Raw genomic sequence first — 20,219 nt, forward strand, 5'->3', positions numbered from 1 at the left:
CAAACATACAGAGCAAGAGAGAAAAAAAGGAAGAAAGAATGGGATCTAGAGGGAGGGGCTGGCCTTTCTCACGACCTTGTCAAGGATGACCACTTGGTGTATAGAGTTGGTGGGGACTTTGTCAAGCTCAAACAATTGTGATGCCTCCTCCCCACAAACCTAGTAGTGTTGTCCACTTGTTGAAAAAATAGAGCAAAAATCAATCAAACAAAATGCATTGAACCCTAAATCTCCTTACACTCGCTTGGTTACATACTCAACTCACCAGATTCCATTAAAAGAAAAAAACATGCAAAAGTGCAATATTATGATGCCAACAAGCTTACGTTTTAATGACTCTGTTTCATGGATAAGTGAACCTTTTGTGAGCACCACACTTGTTGTCCTTCAAATGTCTCTTTTTCACACTGTGACCCACCCTGTGAAGGACATGTACCAATGCACACTGAAAGAAATGTTTTTTTTCTGTGTTAATTGGTGGTTGTAAATTCTCACACAGCCCTAAAGCTTTTTTGGGGTGTAAAAAGCACTGGAGAAGGAAGCAAGTGAGAGTGATTGTGAATGCCAGGTCATGGGTTGGGAGTGAGGGACTGTCATGGCCAGCTCAGAACGGTCATGCCAACCTTGGAACAGGCCTCATGTTGTCCTCCCAAATCTAATGCTTGATGACTCCAACAATTGCAACACAATTAATTCAATTGCAATACTCCAACTTGACAGACTTGGGGGAGAAGTCTCTTTGTTTTCACAGGGTTAGCTTGGTCCCAGTATTGAAAAAAATTAAAAAAATGAAACAAAACAGCTCACTGGGTGAGGGTGTCATTGGGTGGGTGCACAACAAGTCAATCTATGGTTGGCTCTGATGTATTATGAAGCTGGAATGATAAAAGTCCGCATCGATCCCACCACACCCTGCCTGCCAGCTGGAAAATACAAATTCCACCTCAATGGCACAAAATTAGTGTAGTCTCTCAGTGGGGTTCCAAACCCACAGTGGAACATTCCATCAAAATTCGGTTCGATAGGCTAGGATCATAGAGCATCTGGGGTTAGGCTCGGTCTGCCCTCTTTATATACATGAGACCCCGCACAACAATAATATCCAACTGACTTCAAAGGATGTAGGATCTTACCCACCTTGCAAAATCCCTCTAGGGATGGATTTGAGATGTGTCCAAGTCATTCTGTCCCAACTAATGCCACAAACTAAGCAAAAAGATAGAAACTCGAAGATATTTTCACATATGGAGGCGAACCACACTAATTCTATTGCTTAATTGAGATGGACTAATAATGGGTTATTGGTGAGGAGTTTGAGTGACGGGAATGGGCGTTCCCACTGACTTGCAAAGGAGTTGGGAAAGGGGATAGAAGAGTCGTGATCTCATCCAGAGATCAAATTGGCAACCGACTGGGGTATTATGCCAGACCCAAGTGTCTGTTAATAACTACTTCCCACGAGGATTCCATTATGGAATGGGCGTGGGGTTCCAACTGCCAGGCGACGAGAAAGGAGCAGAGAGCGGGGAATCGTCGGGAATTCCGATCGTTTGTTTTTGGAGACCGTCGTGGTGGGATTCGTCGCGGCGCAGTGTGTTGCGGGGGGGGGAGGAGGGGGGTGGCGGGCCCAATCGCCATAGCCAGCAAGCTTCGATAGGATGGACAGAGAGCGGAAGCTGGCTGGAAGGGGAGACTATATTTAGCCGCCATGAGCTTGCCGCCTTTGGCGCCTTGTGATGCTCAGCTTAGTGTTCTGTGCTCCGTCTTTTTCCAGCTGTGACCATGCTTGATCTCGCTGCCTTGCGTGAGCAGACCTTGAACTAACTGTCACTCTGTTCTTCGTCGTTGTTAACAGTTCTGGTACCTGCCGTGGTGCTCATGTTGAAGCTATTTGGTCGGAGGAGGAGGTGATTGCGGGGAATGGTGAGATGAGATGAGAGGGGATTGAGGTTGCGGTTGCGGTTGCGGGGGAAGTAGATCGAGGGGGCAGGCCAGGGGCAGATGGAAGAGCAGGACGGGGGCTGGAAGGGAGCAGGACAGGGGTTGAGAGGCGGAGGTGGAGCAGCAGGAGGCTTGATGGTGAACCAAGCGGATGTGTTTAGCACGGTCTTGGCGACGGCGCAAGACGGGATGGGAGGTTTGGACGTGGGATCAGATGAGGGGAGAGGGAGCGAGAACGCGGATGGTTTGCAGCTTGACGATAATCTCGCCTCTAGTATTACGCGTCAGAAGGTTGCTGCGGCTAAACAGTACATTGAAAACCATTACAAGGCGCAGATGAAAAGCTTGCAGGAACGGAAAGAGAGGTAGCCGATGAATTGCCCCTCGCACTTTCTTCACCTATTACCCTCTTGGACTCGGTTTTTTATCTTCGATCTGCAATCTACGAGTAGGAAGTTCATGACTCCTGTGGTTATTGTTTTCCTCGTCGGTTACTAGTCGCCTGCTTTTTAATACCTTTCATCTTTCCATCATCATTCAGTAAATTGCAAGAACGTAGGCTTCTTCTTATCAAGGATATTTCTTCTTTTAATCCTTCCTTGTACGAAAGGTTTCAATACAGTGATAGATTGCGACAGTGTTTTTTTTTTTTTTTTTTTTTTTTTTTTTTTTTTTTTTTTTCCTCCTCCTCCTCCTCCTCCTCCTCCTCCTCTTGGTTTGTTACGGAAATTTAAAATCCTACGTATCAAATCCGGAATCAATTCTTTGACAGTCGCGGGATGTCTCCTGGTGTTCACGTACCTTCTAGTGAACTGTCTTTGTGACCTAATTCATAGTGCTCGTAGAACCTCAGACTGGCGTTGTAGAAAATCAGAATTCGGCTGAAGATTGCGCATCCAATGAAGTTTAGGCTACGCTGAATGTTAATCTTCTCAGTAACACCAATTGGAAACAGGCCACCTAGTTTCTTTTCTGGACGTCTTCAAACGGTTGATGGATTCGAGTTATTCGGTATACCAAACTTCGATTTTATGTTTTGAAATTCGATACCTCGTGCGATATAAATTCGAGTATGGTTTGATAGCCGGATCTCTCAGTCGAAGCTAAAATTCTATGACTTTGAGTATTTACCAATGGCGTGTTCTTTATCCTTTATCCCACTTGACCTACTGCTGGTGTGCATGATATAGCACGAAGAGAAAACGATGAGGTTACCGTCATCCCTAAATGTGCTAATTCCAAGACTATATAAGGACAGTGAACCGAACATTTTTCCAATGAGAACAGATTACTGTTAATTGGTCTTCTTTTAGTTTTCAGGTAGGCAGTGATCTTATTTATTTTATTCCGAATAGAATGCTTTTTACAGTCAAGCCCATTCAGTACGTCTTTCGGCCCGATATTGTCCGCCTATTTTTAACAACTCGACACTGCTGGAATGTTTTCCATTACTATTTCGCTTAAACGAGGATATCTACCGCAACTCGATGTAAATAAGCTGCGATCGAGTCGTACGGAACTTGTGCTAGGATTCAGATCTCCTCGTGCTGATCATATTTTTGCGTGGGTCTTCCAATGACACGATTGAAAAGGATCCGATACGTGAAAGGATGCGAGACAGTAGCATTGAGTCTTCCTTTTTCTTTTATTTTTGGCAGGCGCTGGACCCTGGAGCGAAGGTTACAAGATGCAGATGTGTCCCCAGAGGATCAGCATAACTTGTTGAAGGATCTTGAGCGTAAAGAGACAGAGTATATGCGGTTACAGCGTCATAAAATGGGGGTGGAGGATTTTGAGCTGTTAACAATTATTGGACGAGGCGCCTTTGGAGAGGTGCTGTTTGTTTGAAGCGAAAAAATACATTTATTTTGGTTGAATGATGATATTTCTAAGAGAGGATTGTTTCAGCTGGAACATTCATTTTCCGAAATGTGAAAATTTAATTAAGTGGACCTTGTCTCGTACTCTGTATCCAGTACTTATCACGAACAGAAAGAAATGTAATTGAATTCCCTAATCCAGATTGTGTTTCGTTTCCTTACATGATCGTCCTGCAACGATTCATTCGAGTGTTTTTCTTTTGGACCTCTTTCCTTTACTTTTTGAGAAGTTCTCAAATGTCATCTGCTTTCGATTATCTTCGATAGTGCAGGCTTCCTCCTTTTTTTCTCAATAAAAATACTTCTTTGAGGTCATGCTTGTTCGAGAAATCATCAATTCTACGGCTGCTTTCAGTTGTATTCAACGAGGTCTTTATTGACAGTAAAGAGTGGGGCCGCAGGTGAGGCTCTGCAGAGCGAAAGCAACTGGAGAAGTTTATGCCATGAAGAAATTGAAGAAATCAGAGATGCTGTCAAGAGGGCAGGTATAAGCCGCTTGTTTGACTCCACATTCTAAAATCTAGTTTTGAGGATACCGTGTATTAAGTGCTTAGAATCTGGGATAAATGAGCTGCGAATAAACAGTCAGAGATTTGTTATTCTCTTCTGCAAGTTTCAAGGCAAGTGATAGCTTTAGATGTGAAGTTGTGTATAAGCTTGCCGACTGATCTGAAGCCGATGCAACTTTGTAATGAACTGTTCGTGTCGGTTCAAGGGATCAGACATATATTAAGTTTATTTCTTTCTTATTTTTTCTATTATCAAGCATAGTATTACGAGATTTCATTTTATTGTTTGTTTCCAGTCATTTGCAATAAAACATATTTTTAATAGAGATCTCATTCATTTATGTGCTACTGCCTCTGATTTTGTTGAACACTGATCAACTTCAATTCAGGTGGAACATGTGAGGGCGGAAAGAAATTTGTTAGCAGAAGTGGACAGTCACTGTATCGTGAAGTTACTGTACAGTTTTCAGGACTCTGAATACTTGTACCTGATCATGGAGTATCTACCTGGAGGTGACATGATGACTTTGCTGATGCGCAAGGATACCCTAACAGAAGATGAAGCTCGCTTCTACGTTGCACAATCCGTTTTAGCTATTCAGTCCATCCATAGGCACAACTATATTCACCGGTCAGTCTTCTTCTCTAACCAAGTAGTGTTTTGTATCGGATTGTGGTTGCAAAATCTTTTATGCTGAAATGATTTCGGTATTATCACTGTCCACTTCAGTCGTCTTCCGACTTATTTTTCAGTGGGGCATATTTGACGTGAGTATGTGTGCAACAAATTGGGAATGGCAGGGACATAAAACCCGACAATTTGTTGCTGGATAAAAATGGACATTTGAAGCTGTCAGACTTTGGATTATGCAAACCTTTAGATTGTCGTGCGTTATCAACACTGCATGAACATGAGCCTGGTTCCGATGAGGAGTATCGGGAGCCAATGCCTATGGACATAGAGGGTGGTCGCTCTCAACCATCCACGCGTGAGCAGTCACATCGTAGTCAGCAGGAGCAGTTGCAGCATTGGCAACGAAATCGGCGGATGCTGGTATGGGTTTTCACTTTCTCTGGTATGTCTTAGATCGGTATGGTTTCTGATGTTGGTATCTAGTTGTCTCTCATCTGTTAGCTGAGATGGTGACGGTTATTAGTTTAAGGCTTCTTTGTCGATCTGTACAGCTTCAGTTGGGTGAGGCTGTCCTACGTTCAGGATGAGATTGAACTATGTTTGTTGGGTCATGCAGTATGTTCTGACTAATATGCTTGAGAATCTACAAGCACATTCAGGCATGGTCCTCAAGAATGTGGTTGTGGAGTGTTAACACTGGTTAGGCTTCCATTACACTGAGTAACTGTGTTCATTACTAATTGCAGGCATATTCCACAGTTGGTACTCCGGACTACATTGCGCCCGAAGTGCTGTTGAAAAAAGGCTATGGCATGGAGTGTGACTGGTGAATTTTTGCCTTCACTTGTTATATTATTCAATGAATTTTCTCTTGAATAGAAACTCGAATGTTTTGCAAGGTGGATAGTAGACTACCGGATTATAGCTGTGGTTACAGAATGTCTTACATGGAAAGGACATTTGAATAAATTACTGGATTTGATTTAATGATGGAATGTTTCTACAGGTGGTCACTTGGAGCCATCATGTTTGAGATGTTAGTCGGTTATCCACCTTTCTATTCGGATGACCCCATGAATACCTGTAGGAAGGTAGGTTTTTCAGCCTTGTTTTTTTCCCTTAAACTGTCTCGCTGGGATTGTTAACACGTTTTGCCTCAAGTTTCATGTAGATGAAGAGCGCATGTCACTGCTATTTCAAAAGTTGATACAATTTTTTCAATGCTTTGTCTAAGCTATCTGCACCAACGTGTTCATGTCTTGATGTTGTGCAGATAGTGAATTGGAGAACGTATCTTAAGTTCCCAGATGAAGCTAAGTTGACTCTCGAGGCCAAAGATCTGATTTGTAGATTGCTCTGTGATGTAGACCAACGTTTAGGAAGCCGAGGCGGAGATGATATTAAGGTAATTATATTTTCCACAGACAGTACACAATTGCTCGTTGTAGAATTCAGTTATGTCGATTAACTCTACAAGTAAACTTGATCTCCCTCTGATCAATCTTGTCAGCGGTGTTATATTGTCTTCAACGTCTTTCATTGAAGTTGCTTTTGCAGAATGATTGTTTTGATTGGTGCACTTTTTCATTTCCCTATCATTCAGGGGCACCCATGGTTCAACGGTATTCAATGGGACAAGCTCTATGAAATGGAGGCTGCATACAAGCCCGAAGTCAATGGAGAACTCGACACCCAAAACTTTGAGAAGTTTGATGAGGTATTTTTGGGTATCATACCACTGAAACTTCTAAGATTATTTTGGTGGTGCACCATGTGTTGTAATCCTCTCGCCTGACCGTTTTCTTACACATTTTTTGATGGTCACAGGTCAGTTCTCAGCCTCATCCTTCCACCAGATCAGGCCCCTGGCGAAAGGTATGAAATTGATGTCTTGAATTTCTTTTTGGTCACTTGATCCAAAGTGCACGATGTATTAACACAGGTGGCAGCCTACGTTGATTGATTCATATGATTGGCTGTGGCTTACATGTCTAACGGAATGTCATGTTGGTTTTGGGTGCCAACAGATGCTGACTTCCAAAGATGCTAATTTTGTGGGTTACACGTACAAGAACTCGGATGTGTTAAAAGGGATGATGAACTCGCCAATCGGTAAGACTATTAGTCTCTTTTATTTAGTCTTGTTGTGACGTGCTGAATCACGTTAGTTCTGTCAGATTTCTTGATTAGATTGTTGAGGTGCGAAATGGTTTTACTTCGGTTGAAATGTTTTTGGTCTTGACAATACGGGCTGTATGCTGTGTTCTGTGAGCAGCCGAGCTGAAGAAGAAACCTCAACCTAAGAGACCATCTATTGTGTCTCTCTTTGGTATGTTTTATGTACCTTTCTGTTTGCCTGTCAATTTAGGAGAAATAGGTGTGATTCTACTTGTAAAACAATATAAATTAGTCTGATTCTTGCGAAGCAATCTGCTATCAGTCCTTGATGGCTTTAATCAGTTTCAGCATTTAAATTTTCTGCACTTCTTCAACGGAGTAATCCGAAGGGTTGACAACCGTAAGAAACAAGTGCAGTCTACACTATGATAGTGAATGGTGGCTTTTGAAGAGAGTAATCTTGAATATTTACTGAAGGATAGATTTTCTTTTATGCGTTAAAACGGAACTTCCAAACGTCATTCTTAAGGTCGCATCAAGGTTGCACTTTAGCTAGATTTGCTACCATGTTTGAGTCTTATTATTGGCAGTTATTGAGTCTTTTTGTGTTTATATCGCGGCTTCATTGTATGGAAATTTGGGATGGCATTGTTCAATATCCTGATTGAAATTTTGGTAATTATCTTATTACTTATTGGATCAAATGTGTATTTACAGATAATGCAAATACAGGTGTAGTATGCAATGGTGAAGATTCTGGCCACGCACACATGGATTACTCAGGTCGCCAAACTGATGAATCACACACTTCATCCTTCCAACGGAAATCACAAGTATTTCACTCTGGTGAGAATGGCAGATTGTAGATCTTCCATTCAGTTGGTTCAAGTCACTAGTCTCATAGACGATAGATATTTTTAGTTGAACAAACTTGAGCTTGTATGTTAAAGGAATGTGCCATCTGGTATGTGGATTTAGTATAGAGGATATAGCGTTGGCGAGTCTATATCCTTGGATTCTGGTTTTGGTTTGATAAGTAGTTCCAAAAGATTTTGATGGAAATTTCAAAACTGCCGTCTGCCACGATAAACTCGTGCCATTGACGCGAATGGTGTACAAATACTTGTGCAATAATATTAGATATCTGAGCAGAGGTAAGGACCTACTTGGATTCGTTTAAGTGCCAGAGCCGATACTTCTAGGAGATTCACTAGTCTCGTGAGGATTGGGCAGATGAAACCTTCCAACAATATGTTGCCATAAGAGTATGTTGCTGCACTTTCCCTTTTATTCTTGGATTGTGCTTGAGTTTTCTAATATTCTGTGAACAAACTTGCTACTACGTTCCATCTTTGTACGTTATCTAAATTATGATTTTGAGAATTATTAGAATCATGATTTTGGTGGCTATTGATTGTAATTAGCATTGTCCAACTAAATAGATCAATACTTTTTATTTGTTTATATTAAAAGAATATTAAATTATTTGGTAATATTAAATTATTTGATATAGTTTAATTGAAAGAAACAAATTAAAAACATAATCTATTTGTATACAAAAAGATGATATTTGGATAAGTTGAATGTCATCTCCTAGGATAAAAGTTTATTTAAGATTCTAAATAATTAGGAATTATATTCAAAGTTGAAATAAAGTAAGTGAAGTTAAAGAAAAAAAAAGTTGTAATGAAAAGGAATTGGTTCTAAATTAGAGCATAAGGATGTGTAAGAATAGCGAATATATTGTCAACAATTAAAGGTTTACTTTAGAAGAGTGGAGACAAGTTTAGCTATAGACTTGGAATCTTAGATAGGATCAAAGAATTAAAACTAATTAGTTATAGTCACAATTATTAAAAATATAGTTTTTACTTAATCTGTGTTTCTACATTCGTTGTAATCCAAGAAAGAATCATCTCATTTTTGTGTAAAATTGGGATATTTGTATGGAAAAATAAGGAAGTTCAAATCAAACATTCTGAAAAGATAAAAAGAAAAAAGAAAAAAGAAAAAAAGATCTTCTAAAACAATGAATCTTTTGGTAAAATATGGGTATTGTTTGAGGAGGAGGAGCATGTATTCAAATCTTATTGGTTTAATAAAAAATCCTACTAGTAAAAGTTAGTTGGATAAAGGTCAATTTATTTTAGAAAATTAATTAGAAATCTTAGTTTAGCATAGAAATTACTAAGATAGTAAAAAATTAATCTATATTTAATTTATGTGAATAATCTTGAAGGTAAGTAAATGCTTTGTTAATTAAATGCTTGGATGTTTTGTTAAGGGTAGAAAAGTTAGTTAAGTTTATAATATAAATATATCTTTTCATAGAAATATATTTATATATATAACAATTTATAATAGGAATCTTCAAAAAATGAATCTAATTATGCCAAAAAATGGGCTTGGAAAGTACCGAATTGTTTCAAAAAATATTTTTATTTTATTTTTATTTTACCTAAAACATAAGAATCCTTTGCAAGTTGTCAAATTTAATTTCTAAGTGCCAAATTAATTTCCATGCATGTAAAGAATAAATATCCCTCAAACAACTGTTGCTTTTATTGGCATACTTAAATAGTAAAACACATAAATGCCAATAATGGTTTTGCTAGTAAGCACAAAAAAACATGTGTAACCAAATTTTTGTTTTGTTTTATTTTATTTTTTTTTAGCCATTATTGCATGATGTTAAGGCACAAAGATCAAAACAAAATATCATGTATTCTTAAACCCTCTTCAACTTATTAAATTGGGCCCACCATTAACCTATTGCATTGAATTTAAAGTTTTGATTGATAAATCAAATATATTGCACTTATCAGCCTCAAATTTCAATAAGCCCGGCAGCTGCTGATAGTCATTGAATAATAGATTTTGATGTTCTTGGATTCTGCACAGTGAATAGAATTTATTCATATGATCATTCTAAGTTTCTAATTTTTCTCTTCTTGGATATTAATCTTCTCTCATAGATTTTATCAAGTAATCTTCTGTACCAAAACTGATTTTCAACTCCCCCCCCCCCTTTTTATTTTTTATTTTTTTTAAATTAACAATTTTATTAAACAACCACAACAAATCAAACATGTTTGTTAAACAAACTCAGAAACAACCAAAAAAATACAGCATATATATGTATTAAAACATCACAGTGGAAAGATACAATATTATTTTGATCAAGTTTATTCAACTTGTGATTTTTAAATGTGATATTTTCTTGAATGAAATGGAATTAAAATTATCCATGATTTAATGTCATAACAGTCATGCTCCAAGAAGAAGGATTAATTAAGATTTGAATTTTTTTTACTTGTTAGGCAACGAATTTTTAAAACCAACTGAAGTCATTTTGTTTTAGATTTGTAAAGTTATATTATTGATTGATCATGTATAATTATCATATATCATCATTATGTAAGCCCTATTATGATAGCTTAGAATACATTAAATATCAAAATGTTGGGAGAGTAAAATATAAACACAATGAAATCAAAATATGAAAAAATAACAAGAATTCAGTAAAATACTTTACAACTTAAAGAATTAAAAAATTACTAGCAGTAGGGCCCTTGCTTTGCATTAGATAAAAAGCAAATGTAAAGATTTCATTGTCTTACAGTTATGGGTAATGTCAACATTTAAACAAGTTTGATTGTGAACAAAGCCTACTACTACCAGCCATAGCACATGTGCTACAATTCAAAGTAGTAGCAAAGGTGTTGGAGAAATTGAAGAGAGCAACAGAAGATAAAAATCTATACTTAATGAGGCCAATGAGTAGCAATTTTGTCATGCCAAAGGAAAAGGATGGCGGGCCTTGTTGTTCATGTAGAAGGAAATTTAAAGTGTTGTTCTAAAAATAATTACAAAACTTTAAAAACTCACTATAATATTCAATAATTCTTATTTCTAGCATGGGTATCATTATATCCTAATAAATTCAAATAATAATGAATCTTAAATAATAAATATAAATATAGAATATAGAATATATTTTTATCATATTGGTTATAATTTTTATCCTAATATATTCAAGCAAGCTCAAATGCCTTCTAGGCAAGGGACATTGAAAACAAGGATAGAGGTGAGAGATGAGGGACATCAAAAACAAAGATAAAGAAAATAGGGACATGGAATGGAGATTGAGAACAAGGATAGAATACATTTAAAGATGAAGTAGAATTGATATTATACAATTTAAATCTGTGAATTTGAATGGTGATAACAACCTCAACCAATTAGTGATTTTTGTAGATAGACAAACAATATTTTTGATAAATTTTTATAAGTAAGAATAACTAAAAAAAAAAAAAAAAAAAAAAAAAAACTGAACAATGTTAATTTAGCACAAAGTATTAACTATAGAAGGAAGGTTCAAAACTCAATTGAAAAACAAATATTACTAAGAAGTACTTGCAACCTATGCTTTCTTTATTAGATAGATAGATTCTATCTACGAAGATATATGCCTAAAATTTGTTTATCCTAGTCTACTAATAAAGAAGTAAGATATTTTATGTAATAATGTTTTAAATGATGACTTCCAAAGTAGACATTTTAATTTTTTTTATTAAGAACATAGGATAAGTATAAAACCTATTTTTTTCATTGACTAATTATTAAAGATAAGAGCTCAAAAAATATAAATAACAAGTGAAATCATTCTTAAAGAAAGATGTCAAAAAATAAAATAAAATAAATATATATTAAAAATTAAACTAAAATGGCTTTTGCCAAACACTAGAAAACTAGAGATTCTTGAAACAAGACTAAAAAAAAGACATGGATTGATAAGAATGAGAATGACCTCATTCTTGCCTCTATATATACTATCTAAGTAGGAGCTACGTGGTTTTATTTTAAAAGACCTCCAATACATGTCCCACTTACAAGGCGAATTTCATATATGCATAATATGGCCAACTTTTATTATGTGCGGCCAATATGTACAATACATGGCAAATTTGTTGGTCAAATTTTAACCAAAAAAACACCTACAAACACATACAAAGCCCAATTTGAGTCTATGAAGCTTCTCTACATGATATTATTCAATTTATCTATTCCAATTTACTTCCATCTAACGCTTCTTATCTAAGTAATTTCTAGTATTGGTTATGTTTGTGATACTAATTGAACAAGAACTTGTCAATTTTTTTTTTGAAATATAATTATAAATTTTTGAATTTGGCTAGTATATGCATAATGTATATAATAAAAATATAAATGTATAATGATTATCTCTATTAAACTATATAGTGATAGACTTGTTGAGGTTTCTAATAAATAAGTGTCTATTTCAAAAAGATATTCTACAAGAAGATTACAAAAGATATTTTAACAAACTAAATAGTCATTATAAAATAATTATAGTAAATTTTATTATATACATAATCATATTGTTTCATTATAAAAATTATATGATATAAATCTATTTAAAAAAATTAATTAATATTTTGACAAATAACTTTTTGCCAAATAGTGATCTTCACAGAACTAAAACAAATCTTATTCATTGTTTAAAACTTCTATTTCTATATTATTTATAACTAAAAATACTTTTTATATTAAAATTAATTATTTTTATGATTAAAAGATAGTTTTTATATAATTTTTTTGATAGTCTTTAAATAAAACTAATTTTTTTTAACATAAAAGCTCCTTATTTTTTTAAAATAAATTAAAAAACAGTTTTTTTTTTTAAAATCAATTTTAAATTTATCATTAAATTTTAAATTTTAAATATTTTTATTTAAATATATAAATAAATATATGTATATGTATATGTATATATATATATATATATATATATATATCATAATGATAGTAATAATATTATCAATTAAATTATTTATATTATATTAATTAATTATTTTATATACTAATTAAATCGTGAATTTGAAATGATTTTTTTGATAATAATGTCAATGTCATGTTATCTATTAAATTATTTATAGTATTGTAAAATTTTAAAAATAAATTATCTATATATATATATATATATAAGTTTTATCAAATACTTTTTTCATGTTTGAGATTTATGCACTAAGTTTTGAAAATTCAAATTGCAAGAAATATTATTTCTTTTTAAAAAATACATTGATAAAAAATTGAAGATTATTTTTTAACATAGATATAAGATATGGATATTTTAGTACAATCTTCCTCTTTCTTAGATGTCTTTGTATCTCCACAATCACTTATTGTTTATTTGTGAGTGAATGAACAAATGACAAGCAGACCAAAAGATTACAAATTATTTTTTATTTTCTAACAAATCAATAAACAACTTTTAAAAATTCCATAATATGCAAAAAGTTATACCAAAATATTTGTACTTTCATATATATATATATATATATATATATATATATATATAGAAGTAAAAATATGTGCCATTGGCTACAAAAAAGCTATAAAAGTTTAATTTATGGTTGCTAAGTAAAAAATTGATCATTCTTGAAGAAATGCTAACAAAAAAAAAAAAAAGGGGGAAAGAAAGAAAGAAAGAAAGAAAGAAAGAAAGAAGTATATGCATAAAAATGAAACTATTTTTGTCTCTATATTTTAATTAGAAAATATAAGTTCATTTATAACAACTACTTAAATAACTAAGTTAAAAGAACTTTGAAATGAATTATATTTATGGTGATGTTTTTGTCTTTATTATTTTTAGGATATAAGATCTTGATCATATTATAAAAAGTACATTGTGAAATAGATATATAATAGAAACCCATGCTGTTGGGTACAAAAAGTGTCCTTGTATTCTTATGTGTTTCCATGTATTCTCGTGCATTCCTGTCGTGGATATAATCATGTAAGCTAGTAATTACATATACAAGTAGGTAGAAGTAAGTAAAAGTAGATAAAAGTAAGTAAATTCTATAGTATTTAATATGAAAGCTTCCTAGAAGCTTCATAGACGCTGCTTTGACTTCATAGGTGTCTTTAATTGACTTTTTGGATTAGAAACATGGTCAACAAGTTGGCCATGTGCCACACATGTTGTTAGCTTGAAGATCAAGCTAACTATGTGGCCCACACGTAGAAAAACTTGCCTTGTAAGACAAGGCATGTGTTCTACAAAGTCAATACATATTGGAGGTCCTATAGAACGTCACCACGTAGCCCCTAGTTAGATAGTATATATAGAGAGAAGAGTGAAGGCTTCTTCACTCTTGTCAACTCCTTTCTTGCTTCCAATCTAGTTTCAAGGGTCTCTAGTTTTCTTGTCTTTTGGCAATAGCCATTCCAGTTTCTCTTTCAATATACATACTTGTTTATTTATATTTTGTTACCTTTCTTTGAGTGAAGGCTCACTTGTCTGAATTGTTTTTTCATCGAGTTCTTGTTCTTGACAGATTGACAAGAGTACACCTATAATATCAGAGCTTTGTCTAATCTTGATTAAGAGTGGATTACTCCTTTTTCTTGATAAGATATAAGCATATTAGAAGTTGCGGATTACCTTCTTCTAAACTGATATTATCCTTAGTATTTTCTTTGTTCTTAAGTCCTCTCTTCTATTTGTCTTGAGCGATATTAAATATCTTCTCTCTTCTAAGTGTTATCATGGCAGAACTTGTTGAAATGAAGAGTGCAATGGCACAAATGTAAGAGCAATTGAGGGAGTTAATGCTTGCGTTGCATCAACTCAATTTACCATCACAAAGAGCAACAAGATTGGTAGGAAGTGAAGATATAGAAATGATTGGAGCTGCTTCAATATCTGCACCAAATCATATCACTCTCCTATGGTGGAATGCCCTTCAAATATTAGAGAACCAAGAATTGCCCTACCCGAGAAGTTTGATGGCATCAGATCCAAGTTTCGAGGATTTATCAATCAAGTGCAACTTGTGATTGAACTTCAATCCCAAAGCTATCCAACTCCAGGATCGCAAGTTAGATTCATTGGTATACTTCTTTCAGGTTCAACACTATCGTGGTTTTCATCTTTTCTTGAACGACGAGATCTAATATTGAAAAATCTAGAGGCTTTTTTGGTGGAGTTTCGATCCATGTATTAAGAACATGATGCAATTTGTGTTGCAACCAATAAGATCCATATTTTACGACAAGGCAATCGATCAGTAACGTTATACACTGTCGTGTTGTAACACGAGTATACCGTGAAAATATAAAGAAAGGGGACTTTTATTAATATTTAATTACCTCAAATATTGGGAGCAACGACCAATTCCAGTGCAAATACTGAGTGGCTAGGTTCAGTCACCCCGTTACAGTCAACCGGAGCATACTGAAATGCTTCGTTCGATTCCAATAACGGGAGTCAGGAAAAAGGAGAAGGACCAATTCAACGACGGGTGAGCCTGGTTCGAAGAGCCAATTGGATCCAATTTCAAGACATCCAATCCAGGTCCACTTACCCAATATGAGACCTAAATTGGTCGGGCAACCCAATGCAGTCTAATTAGAGGAAAATCCAAGTCTTACTACGGGCCTCAGCCAATCTGACGCGAAGGACTAATTTGATCTAATTACGGGAACATCCGGGTCTTACTACTGGATTCTTACCTAATATGAGACCTGAATTAGTCGGGCGACTCAATGTGGTCCCGATTACGGGGCTCCGATTCCGTTTCAAGCTGTTCCGTCCTTTGTGCCGTTCCGGGAACGTCCTTTCGGTAAAAGGATCTCTTAAAGGTAAAAACGGAAGAAAAAGCTCTGACGACGAGAGCCAATTTTGGATCCAAGCTCTGACGACGGGAGCCAATTTCGGATCCAAGACGGAAGTTTGAAGAAATTCAAAATTAAGGTTAAGAAATGAGAGGGGAGAGGATAAGTTTTGAGAGTTTTTAGAAGGATCGGAGGGCTAGCTTCATGCTTCGGAGCGGGAAAAAAAAACAGAGAATTGGGTTTTTTTTTCTTCATAGGGTTTTGGGAAGACTGAGGCAATCGTTGCTGAAGTCAGTGTTGTAATGGTGAATCGAGATTTTTAATGAAGTGGGTTTGATTGCTCTTGAATATTTTATGAAATCGAGTTACGTCCGTAATGAAGAATTAAAAGGGTGTCTATAGGATTGAGTATGCGGAGTGAATGAAATTTATTGGGTTAATCTAACAAGACAGTCAGTGGATACAAGATCGTGAGTATAAAGCGGTATCAAAGATTAGCAGTTTGGATTATTCGGGGTTCTTTGTAACATCTAGAGACCTATCGGGTGGGACAAAAAGGACTTCGGTGAGCAGTCGAAGGACATCCGTATAGATTTACGGTATATTCTTACAGTTGTTTATATTCCAACAGTCAAAAACTGATAGACTGCTTGAATATTGGCGAATCTCCATACTACCTTCTACAGCTAGACGCCTAGTGCGTTCTCGAGCAAGAAAGCACGTAATACAACAACGCTTCACAATTTTGACAACTTGCAACTGATATCAAGTGGGATGATGTTGCACTTATTAGTCAATTTCTCTACGGATTATAATATGAGGTAAAAAAATTAATGCTCAACTTACCTGATTCTCAAACATTGAGTCAAACAATTGACTTTGCTGTGAAGTGCGACAATCACCTTTTTGAATTCTGATCTGAAAACTATACAAGTGGACCTCAACGTTACTATAATTCAATAGCAACACCAACACCTCTTCAATACATACATTCGGAAGTAGAGGATATGCAAATTGATGCAATACGTTTCAAACCTCTTACTGAGCAAGAAAAGACTCGTCATCATCAAGAAGGATTATGTTTATATTGTGGAGAACCAATGCACACTGCTCAATATTATCCAAAGAAACGACGCAATCACTAAATGAGGAGTATGGCTGTCAAAGAAGATAATATGTCGGAAAACGAGTTTGTCCAGCTACAATAGGGACTGTGCAGCTGGAACCTTGCACAACATCTAGTAAAGGTCCTATTCTCTCCTTAGAGCCCTCTCCTTGTTTTACATTAAATGTTATTTTAGGACCTAAACATTACAAAGTCTCAGCCTTGTTAGATTCAGGAGCCTCAGTGTATTTTTTAGATGAAGAATTTACTAAAAGATATAGCATATCTCTAATAAAGAAAACTAAACCTGTTCATGTAGAAGTCATAGATGGTCGTCTATTGTCTTCTGGAGATATTACTCACGAAACCCTTCCTATAGAAGTAATAATCAATGGTCATAATAGTTTTGTAGTATTTAATATCATTAGATCTCCCTCTAATCCAGTCATTTTAGATTTGTCGTGGATAGAAAAATACAACCCTTAAATAGATTGGATTTTCTGAACTCTTACTTTCTCTAAAAGTATAACTAACAGTGTAGTTAATCAAGTAGAGAGTCATATGTCAAGTTCAATTAAATCCATATTTACAGGTGCAAAAGATTTCTTGCATGCTGCTATGAAAGAATCACCATATATTATTTAGGCCACACCCGTTTCTACTGGTGAAAAGACTTCAAGTGGCATTCTAAGCCAATATCAAGAATTTCAAGATGTATTTGAAAAAAAGAATGGAGATACACTCCCGGAACATCGTCCCTATGATTGCTCAATTGACCTTTAAGAAGGAGCACAACCACCATTCAGACCAATCTACAGTTTATCACAAAATGAGTTGGCTGAACTCAAGGAGTATATTGAAGAAAATCTAGCCAAGAATTTCACATGCCATTCTAAATCTCCGGTAGGAACTCCAATTCTATTTGTGAAGAAAAAAGATGGATCATTGCGGATGTGTGTTGATTATCGAGGACTCAACAAGATTACCATAAAAAATAGGTATCTACTACCTTTAATATCTGGACTTCTTGATCAGCTGAATCAAGCTAAGATCTATACAAAAATAGATCTTCGGGGAGCATACAATCTAGTACACATCAAAGAAGGAGATGAATGGAAGACTGCATTTCAAACTAGGTATGGACATTTTGATTACAACATCATGCCTTTTGGACTTACAAATGCACCAGCAGCTTTTCAACATTTAATGAATGATGTTTTTCGAGAGTTTTTGGACGATTTTGTGGTATGTTATCTAGACGACATCTTGATCTATTCTAAGAATCCAAAAGAATATGAACTTCATGTTCGTCGTGTGTTACAAAAATTAAGAGATGCAAGACTCTATGCCAAGATAGAAAAGTGAGTATTCCATACTACTCAAGTCGATTTCTTAGGTTACATCATTTCAAATGATGGACTTATGATGGATCCTAAGAAAGTTCAAACTATTATAGATTGGAAGATCCCAAAAACGGTAAGAGATATCCAATGTTTTTTGGGATTTACCAACTACTATCGGATCTTCATCAAAGACTTCTCTCGAGTTGCAGCTCCACTTACACATTTGAATTGTAAAGACAAACTCCAATGGAATCAAGAAGCCAAAGTTGCTTTAGAATCTTTGAAGACAGCGTTTGTTTCTGCACCAATCTTGTATCGTGTTGATTTTTCCAAAGCATTCTTTATGGAAACAGATGCATCGGACTTTGCTCTGAGTGCAGTTTTATCACAAATGGGAACAGATGACCAACTTCATCCAGTAGCCTTTCATTGAAGAAAATTCTCAGCAGCAAAACTCAATTATGAGATCCACGACAAAGAACTTCTTGCAATTGTGGATTCTTTTCAAAAATGACATCATTATCTAAAAGGCGCTTCCAGTTCAGTCACTATGTATACGGATCACAAGAACCTCAAATATTTTATGTCAGTACGCGTATTAAATCGTCGCCAAGCTCATTGGAGCATGTCTTTATCAAGATTTGAGTTCATCATCACTTATCGGCCAGGAAAACAACAAGGTTTGTCCGATGCCTTGTGTAGACGTTCTTATCTTGCACCAAAAGAAGGAGATGCAGCTTTTGAGCAACAAAGAACAGTTCTATTGAAGCCGGAGCAATTTCATCTTCGAGCAATAAAATCAACATTGACTGTTGATTTAACTTTTCTTAAGTAAGTCTAGTTAAGTATGTCTTTAGACCCTCTTATTCATGTTATCAAGAATAATTCTTCTAAATCTTATGATCCCTCTAAATTTGAATTCAAGAACAACCTACTCTATTTCGAAGGACGCCTATATGTTCTAGAAGGAGAAGCACGTTTACGTGTTCTTCAAGCTCGTCACGACTTCCCAGCAGCAGGACATTTTGGATATAATAAGACTTTAGAGCTGATATCTAGGGATTTTTGGTGGCCTCAAATGTTGAAGACAGTTAAAGACTTTGTACAATCATGTGATATTTGCTCAAGATCAAAAACTCTTCGTCATCAACCTTTTGGATTTCTTCAGCCATTACCCATTCTAGAACTACCATGGTCTTCTGTTTCTATGGACTTCATCACGGATCTTCCAATCTCAGGTTCTTATGATTCTATATTCGTGATAGTAGATCGTTTTACCAAGATGGCACATTTTGTACCATGTACAAAATCTATCACAAGTGAAGAAACAGCTAAACTCTTTCTTGACAATATCTATCGCTATCATGGATTATCCAAGGATATTATATCAAATAAGAGAACTCAATTTATATCAAGATTTTGGTGGACTCTTTTCAAGATTCTTAAAGTGGATATAAAACTATCTTCGGCATTCCATCCTCAAACTGATGGACAAACGGAGCGTGTTAATCAAGTTTTGGAGCAATATTTAAGATGTACCATTAATTACCAATAAGATGATTGGACAACTCTTTTGCCATTGGTAGAGTTTGCTTATAATAACATGGTACATTCTTCTACAAAACAAACACCTTTCTTTGCTAATTATGGTTATCATCTACGACTTGATACTTTTGACTTTTCAAAAGTTAATAATCCATCTGCAAAAGATTTAGCAATTCATTTATCAAAGCTACATGCAACGATGAAGGTGCAGTTAAAAGAGGCTCAAGAACAACAAAAGGTCAATGCGAATGTCTATCGAAAGGAACAACCATCATTCATCTTGGGTGATAAGGTATGGCTACTTCGTCGCAATATCAAGACCACTCGTCCTTGTGACAAGTTGGACTATCGAAGGCTAGGACCATTTTCTATTTCTACACAAATCAGTCAAATTGCATATCGTTTACATCTGCCAGAGTCAATGAAAATACTTCCTGTATTCCACGTATCTCTTCTTGAACTATACAAGACAGTGGACATACCAAGAAGATGACAAGC

General features: G+C 35.5%; 1 protein-coding gene across 1 annotated transcript; it reads left to right on the top strand.

The window, feature by feature from the left end:
* Window positions 1-1,728: 1,728 nt before the first annotated feature.
* On the top strand, window positions 1,729-8,268 carry LOC112279132 (uncharacterized). Its single transcript, XM_024513273.3, has 13 exons — window positions 1,729-2,306; window positions 3,600-3,774; window positions 4,223-4,306; window positions 4,720-4,961; window positions 5,132-5,384; window positions 5,711-5,790; window positions 5,971-6,055; window positions 6,238-6,369; window positions 6,568-6,681; window positions 6,792-6,839; window positions 6,992-7,076; window positions 7,240-7,293; window positions 7,800-8,268. The coding sequence occupies exons 1-13, from the start codon at window positions 2,002-2,004 to the stop codon at window positions 7,946-7,948; spliced, it is 1,806 nt and encodes a 601-aa protein (XP_024369041.1). The 5' UTR covers window positions 1,729-2,001; the 3' UTR covers window positions 7,949-8,268.
* Window positions 8,269-20,219: the final 11,951 nt, after the last annotated feature.

The sequence above is a fragment of the Physcomitrium patens genome, chromosome 2 (assembly GCF_059467195.1).
Source record: "Physcomitrium patens ecotype Gransden chromosome 2, ASM5946719v1, whole genome shotgun sequence".
Lineage (NCBI taxonomy): Eukaryota > Viridiplantae > Streptophyta > Bryopsida > Funariales > Funariaceae > Physcomitrium > Physcomitrium patens.